The 21,534-nt window shown below is 37.8% G+C and overlaps 1 protein-coding gene across 1 annotated transcript; it reads right to left on the bottom strand.

Moving 5' to 3' along the window:
* Positions 1–5,787: 5,787 nt before the first annotated feature.
* Positions 5,788–19,641, bottom strand: LOC100686262 (serine/threonine-protein kinase RIO2-like). Its single transcript, XM_038579849.1, is given in 4 exon segments — positions 5,788–6,503; positions 6,506–7,218; positions 7,413–7,843; positions 19,592–19,641. Coding segments are annotated over 4 exon segments (1,785 nt in total). The 3' UTR covers positions 5,788–5,912.
* Between the last annotated feature and the right edge of the window lie 1,893 nt (positions 19,642–21,534).

Genomic DNA, 21,534 nt, shown 5'->3' on the forward strand with positions numbered 1-21,534 from the left:
CATTATTAGTGTATAGAAATGCAACTGACTTCTGTGCGTTGATTTTATAGCCTGCGACTTTGCGGAATTCCTGTATAAGTTCTAGCAATTTTGGAGTGGAGTCTTTTGGGTTTTCACCATAGCATATCATGTCATCTATGAAGAGTGAAAGTTTGATATCTTCTTTGCCAGAATGAATGTATTTTATTTCTTTTTGTTGTCTGATTGCTATAGCTAGGACTTCCAGTACTATGTTGAACATCAGTGGTGAGAGGGGACATCCCTGTCTTGTTCCTTACCTTACGGGAAAATTTTTCAGTTTTTCCCCATTGAGGATGATATTTGCTATGAGTTTTTATATATGGCTTTTATTATATTATACTATATTCCCTCTATCCCTACACTGCAGAGAGTTTTAATCAAGAAAGGATGCTGTATTATGTTGAATGCCTTTTCTGCATCTATTAAGAGCATCATATAATTCTTGTCCTTTCTTTTATTAATGTGATGTATCACATTGATTGATTTGTGGATGTCAAACCACCCTTGCAGCCCAGGAATAAAGCCTATTTGATCTTGGTGAATAATCATTTTAATGTACTGTTGGGTTCGATTAGCTATATCTTGGTGAGAATTTTTGCATCCATGTTCATTGAGGATATTCATCTGTAATTCTTTTTGGTGGGGTTTTTGGCTTTGGGATCAAGATGATACTGGCCTCATAGAATGACTTTGCAAGTTTTCCTTCCATTTCTATTTTTTGAAACAGCTTCAGAAGAAAAGAGTTCTTTAAATGTTTGGTAGAATTCCACTGGGAGGTCATCTGGTCCTGGAATCTTGTTTGTTGGGAGATTTTTGATGACTGCTTCAAGTTCTTTGCTGCTTATGGGTCTGTTCAGGTTTTCTATTTCTTCCTGTTTCAGTTTTGGTAGTTTATATATCTTTGAAATAGAAATGCATCCATTTCTTCCAGATTTAATTTGTTGGCATATAGGTGCTCAGAATATGCTCTTATAATTGTATTTCTTCAGTGTTGGTTGTGATCTCTCCTCTTTCATTTATGATTTTATTTATTTATTTGGGTCCTTTCTCTTTTCTTTGTGATAGATCTACCTCACAGTTTATCAATCTTTTTAATTCTTTTAAAGAATCAGGTCTTAGCTTCATTGAACTGTTCTTTTGATTTCTATTTCATTGTTTTCTGCTCTAATCTTTATTATTTCTCTTCTCCTGCTGGATTTAGGCTTTCTTTGGTTTTCTTTCTCCAGCTTGTTTTTTGAGAAATGCCTGTATTTCTATATCCTTCCTTCTTAGGACTGCCTTTACTACATCCTGAAGGTTCTGAATTGTTTTTTTTTAATTTTCATTTGTTTCCATGATTTAAAAAAATTGTTAATTAATTTCCTGGTTGACTCATTCATTCTTTAGTAGGATGCTATTTATTTATTTATTTTTTAATTTTTATTTATTGGAGTTCAATTTGCCAAAATAGAGCATAACACCCAGTGCTCATCTTGCCGAGTGCCCTCCCCCAGTACCCATCACCCAGTCACCCCAACCCCCCCCACTCCCCCCTCCACTACCCCTTGTTCATTTCCCAGAGTTAGGTGTCTCTCATGTTTTGTCACCCTCACTGATATTTTCACTCATTTTCTCTCCTTTCCCTTTATTCCCTTTCACTAATTTTTATATTCCCCAAATCAGTGAGACCATATAATGTTTGTCCTTTTCCGATTGACTTATTTCACTCAGCACAATACCCTCCAGGTCCCTCCACGTTGAAACAAATGGTGGGTATTTGTCATTTCTAATGACTGAGTAATATTCCATTGTATACATAAACCACATCTTCTTTATCCATTCATCTTTCGATGGACACCGAGGCTCCTTCCACAGTTTGGCTATTGTGGACATTGCTGCTATAAACATTGGGGTGCAGGTGTCCCGGCATTTCACTGCATCTGTATCTTTGGGGTAAATCCCCAGCAGTGCAATTTCTGGGTTGTAGGGCGCATCTATTTTTAACTCTTCAAGGAACATCCACACAGTTTTCCAGAGTGGCTGTACCAGTTCACATTCCCACCAACAGTGCAAGAGGGTTACCCTTTCTCCACATCCTCTCCAACATTTGTTGTTTCCTATCTTGTTAATTTTCCCCATTCTCACTGGTGTGAGGTGGTATCTCATTGTGGTTTTGATTTGTATTTCCCTGATGGCCAGCGATGTGGAGCTTTTTCTCATGTGCTTGTTGGCCATGTCTATGTCTTCCTCTGTGAAATTTCTGTTCATGTATTTTGCCCATTTTATGATTGGATTGTTTGTTTCTTTGCTGTTGAATTTAATAAGTTCTTTATAGATCTTGGAAACTAGCCCTTTATCTGATATGTCATTTGCAAATATCTTCTCCCATTCTGTAGGTTATCTTTTAGTTTTGTTGACTGTTTCTTTTGCTGTGCAGAAGCTTTTTATCTTGATTAAGTCCCAATAATTCATTTTTGCTTTTGTTTCTCTTGCCTTCATAGATATATCTTGCAAGAAGTTACTGTGGCCGAGTTCAAAAAGGGTGTTGCCTGTGTTCTCCTCTAGGATTTTGATGGAATCTTGTCTCACATTTAGATCTTTCATCCATTTTGAGTTTATCTTTGTGTATGGTGTAAGAGAACGGTCTAGTTTCATTCTTCTGCATGTGGATGTCCAATTTTCCCAGCACCATTTATTGAAGACACTGTCTTTTTTCCAGTGGATAGTCTTTCCTGCTTTGTCGAATATTAGTTGACCATAAAGTTGAGGGTCCACTTTTGTATTCTCTATTCTGTTCCATTGATCTATGTGTCTGTTGTTGTGCCAGTACCACACTGTCTTGATGACCACAGCTTTGTAGTACAGCCTGAAATCTGGCATTGTGATGCCCCCAGCTATAGTTTTCTTTTTTAATAATCCCCTGGCTATTCAGGGTCTTTTCTGATTCCACACAAATATTAAGATGATTTGTTCCAACTCTCTGAAGAAAGTCCCTGGTATTTTGATAGGGATTGCATTAAATATGTAAATTGTCCTGGGTAGCATAGACATTTTCACAATATTAATTCTTCCAATCCATGAGCATGGAATATTTTTCTATCTCTCTGTGTCTTCCTCAATTTCTTTCAGAAGTGTTCTGTAGTTTTTAGGGTATAGATCCTTTACCTCTTTGGTTAGGTTTATTCCTAGGTATCTTATGCTTTTGGGTGCAATTGTAAATGGGATTAACTCCTTGATTTCTCTTACTTCAGTCTCATTGTTAGTGTATAGAAATGCCACTGATTTCTGGGCATTGATTTTGTATCCTGCCACCCTGCCAAATTGCTGTATGAGTTCTAGCAATCTTGGGGTGGAGTCTTTTGGGTTTCTATGTACAGTATCTTGTCATCTGCAAAGAGGGAGAGTTTGACTTCTTCTTTGCCAATTTGAATGCCTTTTATTTGTTTTTGTTGCCTGGTTGTTGAGGCTAGGACTTCCAGTACTATGTTGAATAGCAGTGGTGAGAGTGGACATCCCTGTCGTATTCCTGATCTTAGGGGAAAGGCTCCCAGTGTTTCCGCATTGAGAATGATATTTGCTGTGGGCTTTATGTAGATGGCTTTTAAGATGCTGAGGAATGTTCCCTCTATCCCTACACTCTGAAGAGTTTTCATCAGGAATGGATGCTGTATTTTGTCAAATGCTTTCTCTGCATCTATTGAGAAGATCATATGGTTCTTGTTTTTTCTCTTGCTGATATGATCAATCACATTGATTGCTTTACTACTGTTGAACCAGCCTTGCATCCCGGGGATAAATCCTACTTGGTCATGGTGAATAATTTTCTTAATGTACTCTTGGATCCTATTGGCTAGTATCTTGTTGAGAATTTTTGCATCCATGTTCATCAGGGATATTGGTCTGTAATTCTCCTTTTTGGTGGGGTCTTTGTCTGGTTTTGGAATTAAGGTGATGCTGGCCTCATAGAATGAATTTGGAAGTACTCCATATCTTTCTATCTTTCCAAACAGCTCTAGTAGAATAGGTATGGCTTCTTCTTTAAACGTTTGATAGAATTCCCCTGGGAAGCCATCTGGCCCTGGACCTCTGTGTCTTGGGAGGTTTTTTATGACTACTTCAATTTCCTCCCTGGTTATTGGCCTGTTCAGGTTTTCTATTTCTTCCTGTTCCAGTTTTGGTAGTTTGTGGTTAGTAGGATGCTCTTTAACTTCTATGTACTTGTGTTTTTCCAAATATTCTCTTGTGATTGAGTTCAAGTTTCAAAGCATTGTGGTCTGAAAATATGCAGGAAATAATCCCAATCTTTTGGTACCAGTTAAGACATGATTTGTGACCCAGTATGTAATCTATGTTCCATGTCCACTCGAGAAGAATGTATGTTCTTTACAATGGAATGTTCTGAATATATCTGTGAAGTTCATCTGGTCCAGTGACATTCAAAGCCTTTTGTTTCCTTGTTGCTCTTTTGCTTAGATAATCTGTCCATTGCTTTGAGTGGGATGTTAAAGTTCCCTGCTATTATTGTATAATAATCAATGATAATTTTAATTTTGTTATTAATTGGTTTACATATTTGGCTGCTCCCAGGTTAGGGGCATAAATATTTACAATTGTTACATCTTATTGTTGGATAGATCCTTTTATTATGTATAGTGTCTTTCTTCATTTCTTATTACAGTCTTTGGTTTAAAATCTATTTTGTCTGCTACGCCAGCTTTTTTTTTTTTTTTTTTGATGTCTTTTATCATGGTAAATTGTTCTCCACCCCTTCACTTTCAATCTGGAGGTAGCTTGGGTCTAAAATGAGTGTCTTATTGACAGCATATCTATGGGTCTTATGTTTTTTTTTAATCCAGTCTGATACCTTATGTCTTTTGATTGGAGCATTTAGTCCATTTACATTCAGAGTAATTATTGAAAGATATGAATTTAGTACCACTGTATTACATGGAAGGTCACTATTTCTGCAGATTATCTCTCTTCCTTTCTAGTCATTGTTACTTTGGGGCTCTCTCTTTGCATAACGGATCCTCTTTAATATTTCTTGCAGGGATGTTTTAGTGATCACAAATTCTTTTAGGTTGTTTTTTGTCCTGAAAACTCCTTATCTAGCCTTCCATTCTGAATTACAGCCTTACTGGATAAAGTATTCTTGGCTGCATATTTTTTCTCATTTAGCACCTTGAATTTATCATGCCAGTTTTTTCTGGCTTACCATGTCACTGTGGACAGGTCTACTGCCAGCCTTATGTTTCTACCCTTTTAGGTTAAGGAGCTCTGCAAAAGATGGATTTTAATGTAAGGAAAATATGTTCTGGTAAGTAAAGCACTTTGGAGTTGTCTAGCATGACTTAGGTAAATTCTTAGCTATTTTGGTAAAATTTACTCATTCATCCAAGTAAGATATTAACTCAGTGTTCTAAGTCCCCATGCCATGAAAAAGTCCCAGTTCCCTCACCCTTGCATCTCTTGCCATCATCAGAACATATTCTGTCAAGGAACCTTTCCATTCTCCCCAAAATCTCCCCCCAAAGAGCTGTACTCTTTTATCTGATTATTTCTTCTAAAAAATTTTTATATAAATTCAATTAGCCAACTTAAAGTTCATCATTAGTTTCAGATGTAATGTTCAATAATTTATCAGTTGTACATAACACCCAGTGCTCATCACATCAGGTGCTCTCCTTAAAGCCAATAATCCAATTACCCTATCCCTTGTCTGATTATTTCTGAAGAGAGATTAGTTTTTATTTATTTATTTAATGTATGTATGTTTACTTTTTTTTTTAATAGATGAAAGAGTTTATTTATCCATTTATGTATCTGCCTTGGTCTAGAAAAGACTAGTGAAGGGGTGTCTTAAAAGGGGGATCATAGTAACATTTTGAAAAATATTCAAGATCTTAAATATATTACTCTTCCCAGAAGCTGGCTGCTTCCAAGCTTGACTTAATATTTTGCATGTTTTCTCTCCGTTGTTTTGTAAATATATTTGCTTCTCCTTTTTGCAATCAACATCTTACAGCTGATTTTTGCTGTTTTGTCAACTGACGTTTCACCTTCTGTTTCGCCAATTCCGGAGGAATTGTTGAACAGCTTAAAACACTGCCCACAGATGTAACACTCAGATTTCTTGTTCTGTACTGTTTAATATCTTCTGTATTTTCTTCATTTCTGAAAGGCATGATTTCTTTGTTTAAGGACAAGGCAATCAGATGAGGGCATGCATCTTCATACTTTTCATAGCCCATGGGCATTCCTCCTTGACTTGCTTTACCATCTTGCCTGGTGTCATTTTTAGTTTTGTTTTTTTCCTCAGAATACTCAGTTATAGAACTGTTGTCAATGACTTGCTCGTCTATTTCTTCTAAAGCCTGACTGAGTTCAGGTAATTCAAAATTGTGTGCATCAGCACTCTCCTCTGAGAAATCATCTTCCTTTATTTGTTCAAGGTCTCCAGATGATACACAACAGTCAGTTGACTCATCTGTAGAGTTTTGATCACATCACTCTGATTTTCTAAACTACAAACACTTGCTTTTTCTGACATCTCTTCATCAGAATGTGAGAATTCAGACTCATCTTCTGTTTCAATATTTCTATCAGTTGGACCTACTGGATGAAGTAGTTCATCATCTGCCTGCATTTCCTTTGTGTAGCCGCTGGCGGAAACCTCTACATCAAGGGAGTGCTCCTTCCTGATATCACTAGTGATATCACTAAAAGTTGGATAAAGCTCACTTTCATAGCTGAAACGTTCCATGAAGAAATCTCTAATGCATTTAACATCTCTGTCAAAATACCATTCAGCGTTGTGATGAGAGGTTGAAACCATCTGTGGAAAATCAATCATGGTGATGTGGTCATCTTTATCTAAAATGAGATTGAATTCATTAAAATCTCGGTGAATCAGTCCATGATTTGCAAGTCTGACAATTAGTTCCACAGCTTCATCATGTACTGACGCAGGATCTTCCACATGGTGTATCTGACATAGAGGTTAGCCATTTACGAGTTCCATGACCACTGCATGGCGGTTATAATCAATTGGTTTTGGGACCGGGAATTTCCGGTCATACAATGCCTTCATATAGGCAAATTCTTTCATGGCAGAGAGACGAGATAAATAAAGCCAGGACATGTTATGCCTGTGTTTATGATAATCACGCTTGTTTTTCAGATTTCGAAAGGAGGTTCTTCCCAGTCTGTGAAGCTTTATTTTTTTTTATTATTTTTTTAAAATTTATTTATGATAGTCACAGAGAGAGAGAGAGAGAGAGAGAGACGCAGAGGGAGAAGCAGGCTCCATGCACCGGGAGCCCGACGTGGGATTCGATCCCGGGTCTCCAGGATCGCGCCCTGGGCCAAAGGCAGGCGCCAAATAGCTGCGCCACCCAGTCTGTGAAGCGTCAACGCCAACCGCTGTCCTTCTTCATTTGCAACAATGTAAATATCCGATTCTTTGCCAACACCCACCTGGTTTCCAGCGGACGCAACTACCTGTCTAGAAGAAAGTGTTTTCAAAGCTGGGTAATCATAGCCTGCATTTGTCAACCGGTAGCCCTGGACAGTTTTGGTGCGCTCCCAAGCTATGAGTTTATGTTTCACTAATTCTGTTAAAACTTTATTACAGCCACCATGTTTAAGGCTGGCTATAGAAGCAACTAAACTGCAGGGAACTATTTCATGGTTCCTCACGCCCATTTCAACCGCGGTCAGGACCCTGAAGTCATCCCAGCTCAGGTAACGTAACTTGGCCACGTTCACCTTCCCGGTGGCGCCCGAAGACCAAGCCAGGAGCCTCCCCCTCTGCAGCCGCAGACTCGCCTCTGCGGGCGCCTCCCTGTATGTTTACTTTGGAACTAGGACCAGAATCGCTACAAGTTTCCTGTGTTTCCACTTGAGAAAACTTTTCCTTCCAGAGGGGAAGTGACTAGGTACTTTAGGGATCTTTTGTGTTTGTGGCCTTACATATCAGTGGAGGATTTTTTAAACACATTCTAGAAGATGAATTAATTACAGAAACTCATGATTTGTTCTCACTATATAGGTATTTACCTTTAAAAATAAGAAAAAGGAATAGAAATAAGTGTTGCATGAGCAATTATCAAAAATGTATTAATAACACTTGTATAAAGCATTTTTAGCTAGGGAACTCAATATAGAATTATATATAAATCCAGATTTACACATTACTCTTAGCCAAGGTAATCTGTGAAGTGATGAGACTTGTCTGATAAATAGCTTTATCTATTTTCCCTGATTTTACCATGTGTGGAATGCAAGTAAGCATCAGAATTGCTCGATTTTATTTTATTGCATCTGATGTAAGACTTGATTTTTTCCCCCTAAAGATTTATTTATTTATTTTAAAGAGAGAGAGCATGAACAGGAGGTATAAAGGGAGAGGGAGAGAGAATTGCAAGTAGACTCCATGCTGATCTTGGAGTCTGATGTGGGGCTTGATCCCAGGTTGCTGAGATCATGATCTGAGCTGAAACCAAGAGTCAGATCCTTAACCAACTGTGCCACCCCAGCACCCCAAGACTTGGCTTTTCTCATGGAAAATCCTAGTTAATAAATACCCTAATTTTTTCACATTGGTTATGAGTCAGATAAGTTATCATTATTTCCACAAAATATTCCAGGTTATGAAAAATGCAAATGTTTTCAGTTAAGATGAATTACAACAAATGATGACTTTATTGTACGTTTTGGCAATTGTTTGGACTTAGCTACCCCACTTGCGTTGTCTTTTGTAATTCATTCATATTATCTTTTTGATGACCTTTTAATATCACTAGTGATTGTGCTACTTTGTATTGTCAATTTAAATGACTTAAAGACTTTAGGATTAATATTTAGCAGGGTAAATTTATGAGAAATCTTTGGTTTTCTACAAAATTTTTAAAGAAACTAAAATTCATAGAGCAAAGGTGTAGAGTTACCTAGTATGGTTTTGACTTATTTTTTCTAAGGCTGGAATTGAGAAGATAAGGTCAATGTGGTATATACTTATTTTTTTAATATGATTAAGTAAATTATATTTTAAAGTCAAGGTTGAAAGCTAATCATGATATTGTTATGTAGCTATATGTTTAAGATCATCTGCACATATTACTGTATATTTTCAAATTAAGAAACAAAATAAATGCATGTATAATAAAGATGAGGGACCTGGTAACTTAAAATTGGCCTTAGAATATTGAGTCTGCTGTAAACAAGAACTATTCTCTACCTTACTGTAATCCATCCAGAGACTGGGAATTCTTACTTTGTCAGGTACTCTAAGCCCTTTGGCTAACTTCTGTCATGCTACTGAATTGTTAAAACAAAGAATAAAAATTCATCACATCTGAAGCTATTAAGTCTCTTATTAATTGTCCCCTAATTAATTAATATTATTAGTTTTCTCTGTTTTTAATTTTTAAAAAGATTTTATATACTTATTTTAGAGAGAGAGAGAGAGAGAGGTGGAGGAGCAGAGGGAGAAGGACAAGAAGACTCTGTACTGAACACAGAGCCCCATGCAGGCCTTGATCCCAGAACCCTAAGATCATGACTTGAGCCAAAACCAAGAGTCAAACGCTTAATTGGCTGAGCCACCCAGGCACCCCTTTCTGTTATTTGGGGGGAAAAACTGTACAGTAACTGTAGCTATTAAGGTATCCAATGCAACCATTCAGCTATGTTTTTGTTTAGAAAAATAAAGCTGAGGTGTTATTATACTCAGAGCCATCTTTGGCACTTCTTAGGGGATGAAACCACCTAAGGCTTGTTCTTTTAGCTGAAATCCATGGCATGGCAATCAGTGGCAACAGGGATGCTGAGAACAATGTGGTATAGTTGGTATGCTCTACATTTCTTCATTTCTACATTAGTTTAGCCCCATTAGAGGATTTGCTCTGAGAAAATGTGGGTAAAATCTATCAGGTCAAAAAAGGGCAACTAGACCTTTCCTGAGAAAATTTATTAATACATATTTGCTTCATCACAGATTGTACAATCACCAGGATGGAAAGAAGGGCTCTGGGGATTGTTATGCTTTCACTGTAATAATTAACCAAATTAATGTAAAGTGGTTATGTCTTACACCAAAATGTAGAGGTTTCTCTTTCCTCCAGTTGATACTTTTGGTTACCAAAATAATTGAATTAGGTCCATTCAATTTTGTAATCAATAGGAAGTTTCTGAACTCCTCTCATCTGCCTGAAGGCTCTGGTGCTACAAGCTAGAAATTGTATCTTGTGAAAAACACATATAGCAGGAAACACTAAAAAGTCACTTTGCAAAGGGCTGTTCCAAGAAATTGACTCATTGGTATGGGCCTCCCACCATGAACTGCTGACATTGCCACACTTATAAGGCCATAGCAGGGGGTGAATCTGGTCCCTTGGGCCTCTTTAGTCCAGAAGTAGTTGACAATATAAAAACAGACTCAGACCAAGATCCAGTAGAACGAAATAATTTCATAGGGCTGGATGATGGACTCAATGAGAGAAATTTAAAGGTGGTTAATGTTCTATTTTCTGATGAGCATATGAAGTCTTTTCCTTTCCTCTTGATCTGTTTCTGATCCTCAATGAAGGAAGTTATGCATATGCATATAAGTTGCCATAAAACTCTTTTTGAAAGATCTCATTCCAACCAATACTCTCAGAATTCTAGAAAATGTCTTATGGGGAATCTTTTTTTTTTTTTAATTTAAATTCTAGTTAGTTAACATACAGTGCAATATTGGTTTCTGGAGTAGAATTCAGTGATTCACTGAATTCATACAACCCCCAGTGCTCATCACAACAAGTGCCTTCCTTAATGCCCATCACCCATCTAGCCCATCCTCCACCCAATCTCCCTCCATCAACCCTCAGTTTGTTCTCTCTCATTAAGAGTTTCTAATGGCTTTTTTCCTTCCCTCCTTTTTTTCTTTTCTCTATTCTCTTATGGGGAATCTTAGTGTAGATTGTAAAATAACAAGCGTTCAGTAGACTAATTCTAATTCTGAAGTGGATTTCAGATGAATGTCTTAATATGGGTTAAGCTTAGACAAATATATGGAATGAAATTTACTCTAACCACTGTATATCTATAAACAATCAAACCATTTTATTGACAACATGAAAGATATTAATTTCCTTTATCCATGAACCTATTTAGAGCAGAAGACTGATTCTATCAAAGTGGCTATTACTAAGATCCTTCCTCTTTTATGGCCATGTACTTATTTTTATAGGTTCAATAAGAACCAAGTCTTCGGGCTGCCTGGGTGGCTCAGCGGTTGAGTGTCTGCCTTTGACCCAGGGGGTGATTCCAGAGTTCTGGGATTGAGTCCTACATCAGGATCCCTGCAAGGAGCCTGCATATGTCTCTATCTTCTCTCTGTGTCTCTCATGAATGAATAAATAAAATCTTAAAAAAAAAGGAAAGCCTGAATTCAACAAGATTCTGGCTCTTCCATTTAAAAAAGAAAAAAAGAACCAAGTCTTCTTTTTAGCAGGATGTAATTGGAAAGATTGATAGTGTAACCACAGCATAGGAGTGCCATATTTAGGAATAAGTATCATTTGGAGCACCTGGATGGCTCAGTCAGGTAAACATCTGCTTTCAGCTCAGGCTGTGATTCCAGGGTCCTGGGATGGAGCCCCACATTGGGCTCTCTGCTCAGCAGGGAGTCTACTTCTCCCTCCTCTTCTGTCTGCCATTCCCCCTGCTTGTGCTCTCTCTCTCCTCTCTCTGTCAAATAAATAAAATATTTAAAAAAGAAGAAAAAGTGTCATTTAATCATTTACAACAAGCTCATTTTTTAGGGACAATGGTTATAGTTCATATGTGGAACCAGTGCCTACTAAGCTGCTTTCCCGGGAAGCTGTACTGATATCTGTTTTATCAATAACAGGGCTCCTCACAGTCTTATAGTTATCAAGAAAGGTCTTTTCTTGGAGGCTAGGAACCTTGGCAAGATGGGAGGATCTCAAGAAAAGGGAAGCTGTCATAATTCGAAATACTGCAGGCAAAACTTGGTAGAGACATTTCTTTGTTTTGTTTTCCTAGTCTTGGAACACAGGAGCTAAGAGCTGCAATAAAAAATTGAAAAAAAAAAAACAGCTTTGGAATTTTACAGAAGCAAATGAAGATTCTTTTCCTGTCACATGGAAGTGGATTTCTCTGGTTTTAGTGGTTGTTCAGCATCATCTCTCCCAAAGTTTGCTGACATTTATCAAGAAGGCTATCAATACCTTTGGCTGTAACTATGTAAATGAATGAAGCCAAAGAGAATAGAACACACAGTGTTAAAGGTACAAGTTAGAGCTTACTGAGGTCTGAAGGATGGGAAGGGGCAACTATGCAAAAATCAGGAGAAAGTATATATTCTTGTTAGAGAGAACTATTGTGCAAAGGCCCTCCTATACGAAAGAGCTTGATGTGCTCTGGGGTCTCATCAAGGTCCTTGGAGTAGAGAAAGTGTGCAGAAGGTAGAGAAAGTGAGAGATGGGAACCAGATGAAGGAGGAGATTGCTACATCATGGAGGGGCTTATAGGCCTTGATAGGTTAACTGTACATTATTCTAAGTACATTTGGAATCCTCTGGATATTTTTGATCAAGGGGGGTGAGATGGTTTGATTAATGTGTTTAAAAGATCACTTGGGTGGAAGCACCTGTGTGGCTGAGTCCGTTAAGCATCTGTCTTCTGCTCAGGTCATGGTCAGTGGGGAGTCTGCTTCTCCTTCTTACTTTGCCCCTCCCTCCACTCATGCACACATGCTCTCTCTCTCTCTTCTCTCAAATAAATAATTAAAATCTTAAAAAATAGTCATTTGGTTCCTGTATGAAGACAAGTGAGAAAGCACAAGCATGGTGCACATAACGCATTTAATGCAAGGAGATTTACCTTTGAGACTTTAATCCCCCAAATACATATTTTAGCAACAACAACTACAATCACTGAATTTCTAAATTATATAAGTAATGAGTATGAAAATATTTTATCCTAACAAGAATATTTCCAATTCACAGGGCACTTTCCTACACATAATCTAATTTGACCCACAGGGAGATCACAGATTAGTAGGACAGCTTTATAGTTAAAGAAATAAGGTCTTTGAACCTTGACTCAATGCCCAACATTATGTAACTAGTAAAACAAGGATCTGAATTCTCAGTCTAGTCATTTTTCTATTATATGAATTCACTTGATGATCTCATATCTACTAGAAATATGCTTTTCATTAGGCAGTTGTTCAATAATATAGAAATAGTATTGTAATACAAATAAGGTCTTGATATATTTTACCTGATACTCACAATATGCCTCTGAAAGTCACACCAGGTAGTTATTTCTATTTTATAGTGAGGACCTGAGGGGGGGGGTGTGGATGTGTGGAGATGGAGTAGCTTTATTCAAGGTCACATAGCTAGCCAATAAAATAGGTAACCTCAGGATTCGGTTAGAGGTCTCCTGAACAGAGTCCATGCCTTTACCATCAGAGCAGGCTTTTCTTGGAGCTAATGCGTTCTTTTCTCAGATTCACCTTTTAAAAAACAACAGAAGCTTTTTTGTTTGTTTGTTTTGTTTTGGTGACAGATTTTTGACAATCATATTGTGCTACACTTGAACATTCTTACACAATTATTTTCATGTAGAAATTAGATATGTACACCTACAAAACCTATGTTAGAACAGACTACAGTTGCTCAAGGAAATAACAACCACTAGCATTGTGATCATCATCATCATCATAATAGCAATAATAGTTTTGGAATCTTCCTACATATTATACAACTTCTAAGTGTTTTGCACATCTCAATTCATTTAACTCTTGCAAGAGTTGCTTGGTTGATGTCTCCTACTTGTTTGTTTTTTATTTTGTTGCTTGTACTTTAGGTGTCATAGCCAAAAAATCATCAGCAAGACCCATGTCAAGCAGGTTTTTCCCTATGTTTTCTTCTAGAAGTTTCATGGTTTCAGGTCTTACATTTAAGTCTTTAATCCATTTTGAGTTAATTTTTGTAAATGGTGTAAAATATGGGTACAGTTTCATTTTTTTCACATAGCAATGATGTGGAGAAAAAGGAACGCTTATGCACTGTTTCTGGGAATGGAAATTGCTGAAGCAGTTATAGAAAGCAGTATTGAGGTTCCTCAAAAAATGAAAAATAAAATTATCATATCATCCAGCAATTCCACTTGTGGGAATATATCCAAAGGAAACAAAGCACTAATTCAAAACGATACCTACACCTCCCATATTGGTTGCAATATTACTTACAATAGTGAATGTGTGTGTGTGTGTGTGTGTGTATTATTTAGCCACAAAAATGAAGAAATTCTACCATTTGCAACAACATGGATGGATCTTGAAGGCATTATGCTGAGTGCAATAAGTCAGACAAAGACAAATCCTGTACAATCTCATTCACATGTGGAAACTAAAAGAGAACAAAAGATACAAATTCATAGAAAAAGAAGTCAGACTTGTGGTTACTAGAGGTTGAGGGTGGCAGGAAGGGGAATTAGAGGAAGGTAGTCAAGGGCACAAGTTTCTAATTAGAAGATTAAAAAATCCTATGATTTTTTATGATCTTATCTCAAGGAGATTTTCTTTGTTTTTATCGTATCTGTATGAGAAAAATGAATGTTAGTTGAATGTTTTACAATCATTTCACAATGTATGTAAACAAAAACATCCTGCATATGCCTAAAACTTACACAGTGAAGTATGTCAACTATTTTTCAATAAAATTGGGGGGAACCCCCCCAAAACAAATCCAAGTGTGATGGAGAAAGCATTCTGGGTCACAGGATTTTTATGTGGAGAACAAGGGAAGATTATGACTTTCCCTATACGTTTTGTGTAGGAAAAAATTTGCTCTCAAAATATATGATTTATCTTGAAAGAAGTTCATGCAGCTTTCTGTAAAAATTATTAATTTTCAGCAACATATTGTTACCCTTTGTGACCATTCTGAGGACAAGAGTTTTTTTTTTTTTTAAAGATTTTATTTATTTATTCATGGGACACACACACACACACACAGAGGCAGAGATACAGGCAGAGGGAGAAGCAGGCTCCGTGCAGGGAGCCTGATGCAGGACTTGATCCCAGGACCCCGGGATCACACCCTGAGCCAAAGGCAGATGCTCAACTGCTGAGCCACCCAGGCGTCCCAGGACAAAAGTTTTGACATTTCTCCATCATTCACTAATTGGAGAGACCTCACTCTAAACTAAGAGACCACACTCTCAGGCATGTGAAGTATTCATTTTTTAAAAAAGATTTTGTTTATTTATTCATGAGAGATGCAGAGAGAGAGAGAGACACAGGCAGAGGGAGAAGAAGCCTCCATGCAGGGAGCCTGATGTGGGACTTGATCCCGCAACTCCATGATCGCCCTAGGTCAATGGCAGACGCTCAACTGCTGAGCCAACCAGATGTTCCCCCCTCCCCCGCTTTTTTTTTTTTTTAGGATTTTGTTTATTTATTCATGAGAGACACACAGAGAGAGAGGCAGAGACACAGGCAGAGGGGAAGCAGACTCCATGCAGGGAGCCCGATGAGTATTCTTTTTTTTTACTTTTGAAGTAAAAAGTACAGGCAAGCCCTGGATGTAGGAAACACTGACTGGAAGACATACCACTCCCAGGTAGGTCCTTGGGCACTGTGGCAACCAGACAACTAGAAAAAAATCATGAAGCATTCTGATGAGAAATACTTATCAAGTACTAAACACTGTGTGCTTTCAATGGCCTATTTTATGTAATCCTCAAAACAGCCCTGTCAGGTAAGTATGAGACTCAGGTAGGCACATAACTCACCAAGGGGTATACCTTTCACAAGTAGAAGTGGGTTTTGAGCCCAGACTGTGATTCCAAAGCTCCTGTTCCTCTGACCACACTACACATGTAACTTTCCTAAATAATCTGCAATAAACTGCACTTTGAATCCCAAGATTTTCTTTTATTTTTCTGGCATGTACTGAGCTTTTCAGGTTAGAGGATAGACTGTGAGAATTCCTACAGATATCTGACTCTCAAGAAGGTTAAAAATATGGAAATAACAAATATAACAAAGCATTTTGTAAAATGCCATGCAAATTTTGATTTTTATCATTTGCACAAGAGACTCTGATAATGCACTCAGTTTGCAGTCTATCACCCCAAAGATTCCCATCATTGAGATATAGAAAGCTTTCTTTTCCTTTTCTTAAAAGTTTTTATTTAAATTCCAGTTAACATACAGTGTAATGTTAGTTTCGGGTATACAATATAGTCACTCAACACTTTTATAGAACACCCATTGCTCATGACAGCAAGTGTACTTCTCCATTCCCATCACCAACTTCAATCATCCCCCACCGCCCTCCCCTTTGGTAACTGCTCTCTAGAGTTAAGAGTCTCTTATGGTTTGCCTCTCTCTCTTCCCCCTTTTGCTCATTCATTTTGTTTCTTAAATTCCACATACAAGTGAAATAAAATGGTATTTTTCTTTCTCTCATTGACTTATTTCACTTAGCATAATTCTCTCTAGCCCTACCCACATCAGTGCAAATGGCAAAATTTCATTCTTTATGGCTGAGTAGTATTCCATTGTATGTATAGTTCCATTCTAGTATATTCCATTGTGTGATACATATAGGTGATATGTTAATTTCAGAAATATCATATACTATGTAATACTTCATACTGCACCCTGTTGTAATATCTGGGCTCTTCCACTACTAGAGAGGCTAAATTTAGTCCCCAGGAGAAGGTGGAGACTACAAGCTTTCTCCATTGTAATGACAAACTAATTATAATTACTAATAGACTGTGGGATGGTACTTGGGCACCATGTGACTATATTGCTTCCGACAATCTTTTATCTTATGCATATGTGAGATATATATATATATTCCCGTATATTCCCTCACCTCCCACTTGCACAACCTCTCCCACTATTAACATCTGCACCAGAGTGGTACATTTGTTACAATTGGTGAGCATGCACTGATTCATCATCATTTTTTAAAAAAGATTTTATTTATTTATTCATGAGAGACAGAGAGAGAGAGAGAGAGAGAGGCAGAGACACAGGCAGAGGGAGAAGGAGGCTCCATGCAGGGAGCCTGACGTGGGACTCCATCTTAGGATTCCAGGATCACGCCCTGGGCTGAAGGCTGCGCCAAACTGCTGAGCTACTTAGGTGTCCCCTGATTCATCATTATTACCCCAAATTCATAGTTTACATTAGGGTTCACTCTATTCTTGGGTTTTGACATATACCCACTGTTACAGTCTCATATGGTATCCTACCACATACTTTTCACTGCCCTAAAAATCCTGTCCTACCTAGTCATCTTTCTCACCCCAAAACCCTGATCTTTTCACTGTATCTCTAGTTTCACCTTTTTCCAGAATGGTATATAGCTGGAATTAAATAGTATGTGGTCTTTTTGGTTTGGATATTTTCAATCTGTAAAATGCACTTTAAGTTTCCTTCATGTCTTTTCATGGCTTGGAAGCTCATTTCTTTTCATAGCTAAATAATATTCCATTGTCCGTACCAAGTTTATTGACTCATTCACCTGTTGAAGGGCATCTTGCATGTATCTTAGTTGATGATTATAAGTGAAGCTACTGAAAACACCTGTGTTTATCAAGGAGAGTGATCACTGGATTGTATGGTAAGAGTATGTTGAGTTTTGTGGGAAACTGTCAATCTTTCAAAGTGGCTGTAACATTTTATGTCCTCATCAGCTGTGAATGGGGCATCCTGTTGCACCACACCCTGGCCAGGACTGGATGTTGTCAGTGCTGCATGCTGTAGTCATTCTGATAGGCATGTGGCACACTTGGAGATATTAACAACCACTCCTGACCCTTGCCTGAATTGATGATTACACTGGGGATTGCAAAATGGTGATTTTCTAAGTTAGCTTCCCCTCCCCCCCGTATTTATTAATTGACCTTCTTCTGGAACAGGAAACATTTTGCTGTGTTTTTCAGAAGACACCTCTTTTGCAATAAGGAATTCTAATGAGCTTGGAGCCTGACATGGAGCTCCATCCCAGGACCTTGAGATCATGACTTGAACTGAAATCAAGAGTCAAATGATTAACTGACTGAGCTACCCAGGTGCCCCTTGGCATTTTTTTAATTGAATTAAATTCAACAGTGATCTTCAAATGTTATTATGGATATAGTTAATAAACTCTCAATGTATTTTCAAGGTCTTGGAAAATAGAAAATGATATGAATTAAACATATTATGTCAGAAGAGAAATATTTTGAAGTATAATAACTATAAAGCTCAGAGTTTGCTACATCATCTTTTAGATTATTTATCAAATTGTGATTACTGTTTTACATGCCTCTTTCCTCCACAAAGCTATGGATTTCTAAAGGGAAAAGACTGGCCCAATTCACTTTGGTACCATGCATCCAACAAGATGTATAAATCATAGTCTGTTCTTCATAAATATTTGATGAATCCATGAAATAAAGACGTAGATTGGCTCACTGTTGAGCAATTGTTTTGCAGTAGGCACTGCTGTTTTAATTTAGATACATGGACAGTCGTTTCGTTCCTATATTAGTGTGATAGCCCTCCAAAGTCATTAGGATTCTAGGTTCCTTCTGGACTTCCAGACTGTCTTTTTAGCCACTTCTTCAGGTGGTGTAATGTGGCTGCTGGTGCTTCAACTATCACATTGGAGTTCCACCCAGGGAGAAGGGGAAAGCAATAGGCCAAAAGGGTATTTCCACAGATACCTGTTTCTGCTATTTCTGTTTACATGTTCATGACCACTCCTATGTGCCAGACAAGTTGGGAAATGTCATCTTTTAGTTGGGCATATTGCCCCTCCAGTAAAATTAGTGTTTTGCTACCAGGTAAGGAGGGAATGGTATTCTGGCACAATCAATTGGGCACAAAATTTTCCAATTTTTTTATCTTGAAATTTTTAGTAGAGTTGTCTTGACTCTAGTTTAACTCATCCTTCTAATTTCTCTTTTGATATGATTTTGTGGAGACAGTACCTTGTTATACACACACACACACACATATACATTTGTCTCTCTCTCTGTATATACATACATATACATGTCCATGATTGTACATATGTATGCATTTACATTCACTATATATGCACATAGATATATCACACTTATAGATATGCGTAAAACAGACATATATATTTTTATTTTTTAAAGATTTTATTTATTCATGAGAGACACAGAGACAGAGAGAGAGAGAGGAAGAAACAGGCAGAGGGAGAAGCAGGCTCCATGCAGGGAGCCTGATGTGGGATTCTATCCCGGGTCTCCAGGATCACGTCCTGGGACGAAGGCAGGCGCTAAAGCGCTGAGCCACCCAGGGATCCCGTGTGTATATATATAGCCATTATGTAGGTATCTGTTCACATAGATTTATGTATTTTTGTCAGACTTTCCGGGAGTTCTTTTCGACTCTCTGGGATTAATGTTGAGGAGAGGGTGTGAAGGATGAGAAATCATGAATGCAGAATCATTGATTCGACGGAACTCTATCCTGCAGTGCCCAGGAGTAGTTCTGATTAGCGAGCTACTACACATTCTTACTCAGGTGGTTTACCTGTTTATTCGGTAGTTACCGAATTCATGCTGTGAGCCGGTATTCCGCATCATCATTTTGTTCTGTAATTACTGTTGTCATTAGAGTTACTAGAGCATCATCTGGCTACTCTGTGGGTTTCTATGAGGTGAGGCAGCCCTTGGGGTGCCCACTGTCTAGCTCCAGAGGAGGCCAGAGTCTAGTGGCAGGCATCTTTTGTGCCTCTGGATGCTACTGACCAGAAGAGAGAGTGCACAGTCTGATGGACTATTTACTCTTTTCCTTCTGCCTTTCATACCTTTGTCTATGGATGTCTGTTCTCAAAATCCCATTCCTTCAAAGAAACCTCCCCTTTGCCACTGACACCTTAATCATCAATTAACTATGGGTCCACCTATATTCCACACTCTCCGTGAGCCATAAGACCCAAGTGCACAACAATTTCTCCTAGAATTGATTTATCTTGGTTCTCAAACCTCCATTTTTAATGATGGCAGATAATTAATCTTACCAATTTGAAGTGATTCTTTATTTCTTCTGGGTTAAAGCCTAGTCTTTTTTTTTTTTTGAATACTCAATTCAAAATACTACATCCTGTTCACATCTTTGGGCTGTGTTACAGTACCAAGACATGGACCCTCTCCATGGATAAATTTCTCTGTGACTTTTGCCACCAGTTATTTTTAGCCACTTCCTTTGACTCTCCTTTTTATTTTTGTGAGCTCTACCCCATGGTGTCTCCTGCTAGCTTCTCTACCTGGCTCTGTTCCCCAGGGCTGGGTCACACATGTCACTCTGCCTTTGCCCAACATCCTGCTGAACACTGAGTTCATATTTGAATTTCTCCCTCCGATTCCCAAATAATTTTTTCAGGAGTTTATTCAGATTGAGATCCAATCCAAAAGGATGCAGTGCATCTGTTGCTTTGTCCTTGAGTGTTTTAAAATTCAGCACAGGCCCAATATTGGTGAAGAATACTTAATGCTAGATATTACAGCTGGCAAAGACTGCCATTTAACTTGTTTAATTCAACAAAGGTTGGGTGGCCCTCTCCTACCTTGCATTTGGCCATCTAGATCTGGATGATGGTCTCTAAGAAAGGAATGGAGAAGAGCCACTGACTCTTAACTGTCTTGGCCCAGAATTGCTGTCCTCAACTGGCTGTGTGGTCCCAACCTAAGGACAAGGGAAGTTTGAAGTATGAGGAAGCACTTGGAATTATAATGAGCATATCCAGGCCATAAGCTTCTCTCCTTTGAAAGGAATATTTTGAAGAGACACAGGTACTAATCTGTGGGTTGCATGTCTTTGAATTTTTCTGGTTGTTTCCTTATGGTGCAATTTAGATTGTTCTATCTCCGGCATTTCCTATAAACTGGAAGTTAGATATAAAAGCTTAAGGATAAATGTTCAACATTTTTATTGAGACAAATGATGGGTAATGTGTAATTCGCATTGCATCACTTCAGGAAATTTAAATATCTGATTAGTTAAGATTATAATGCTTAGATTGTCTGCTGGATTAGTATAATGAGTATCTGGTTACTTTATTAGACGGTTACATTTTCACATTTATGAGTAGTAAATCATACACTTAATACATTTAATACTGACATATGTAAGTCAATAATCTTATTAGGTGTTACAGAATGATGATATTCTAATTCGATTTTTCCTTCTACATTGTTAGCTCACCTTCTTCTGTAAAGATCTATCTTTATTTGGTTTCCTTCAAATACAGTGTCTACTGAAAATGCTCAGAATTAGTCACATGGTCTTGTCTGCCTGCAGGAGGCTAGGATGTCAAGTTTCCTATGTGCCACAGAAAGAGGTGAGCAACAGTTATGGGCGAACAAATGTATTCTCTTAGTTGGATCTTCTAACCAGTTGTTTACATATACATTATGATATTAATTTTTTGTCAACTTTCTATCTTATTAGATGGTAAAATCGGTAATTTTCTG

This window comes from Canis lupus, chromosome 29 (assembly GCF_011100685.1).
Source record: "Canis lupus familiaris isolate Mischka breed German Shepherd chromosome 29, alternate assembly UU_Cfam_GSD_1.0, whole genome shotgun sequence".
Classification (NCBI taxonomy): Eukaryota; Metazoa; Chordata; class Mammalia; order Carnivora; family Canidae; genus Canis; species Canis lupus.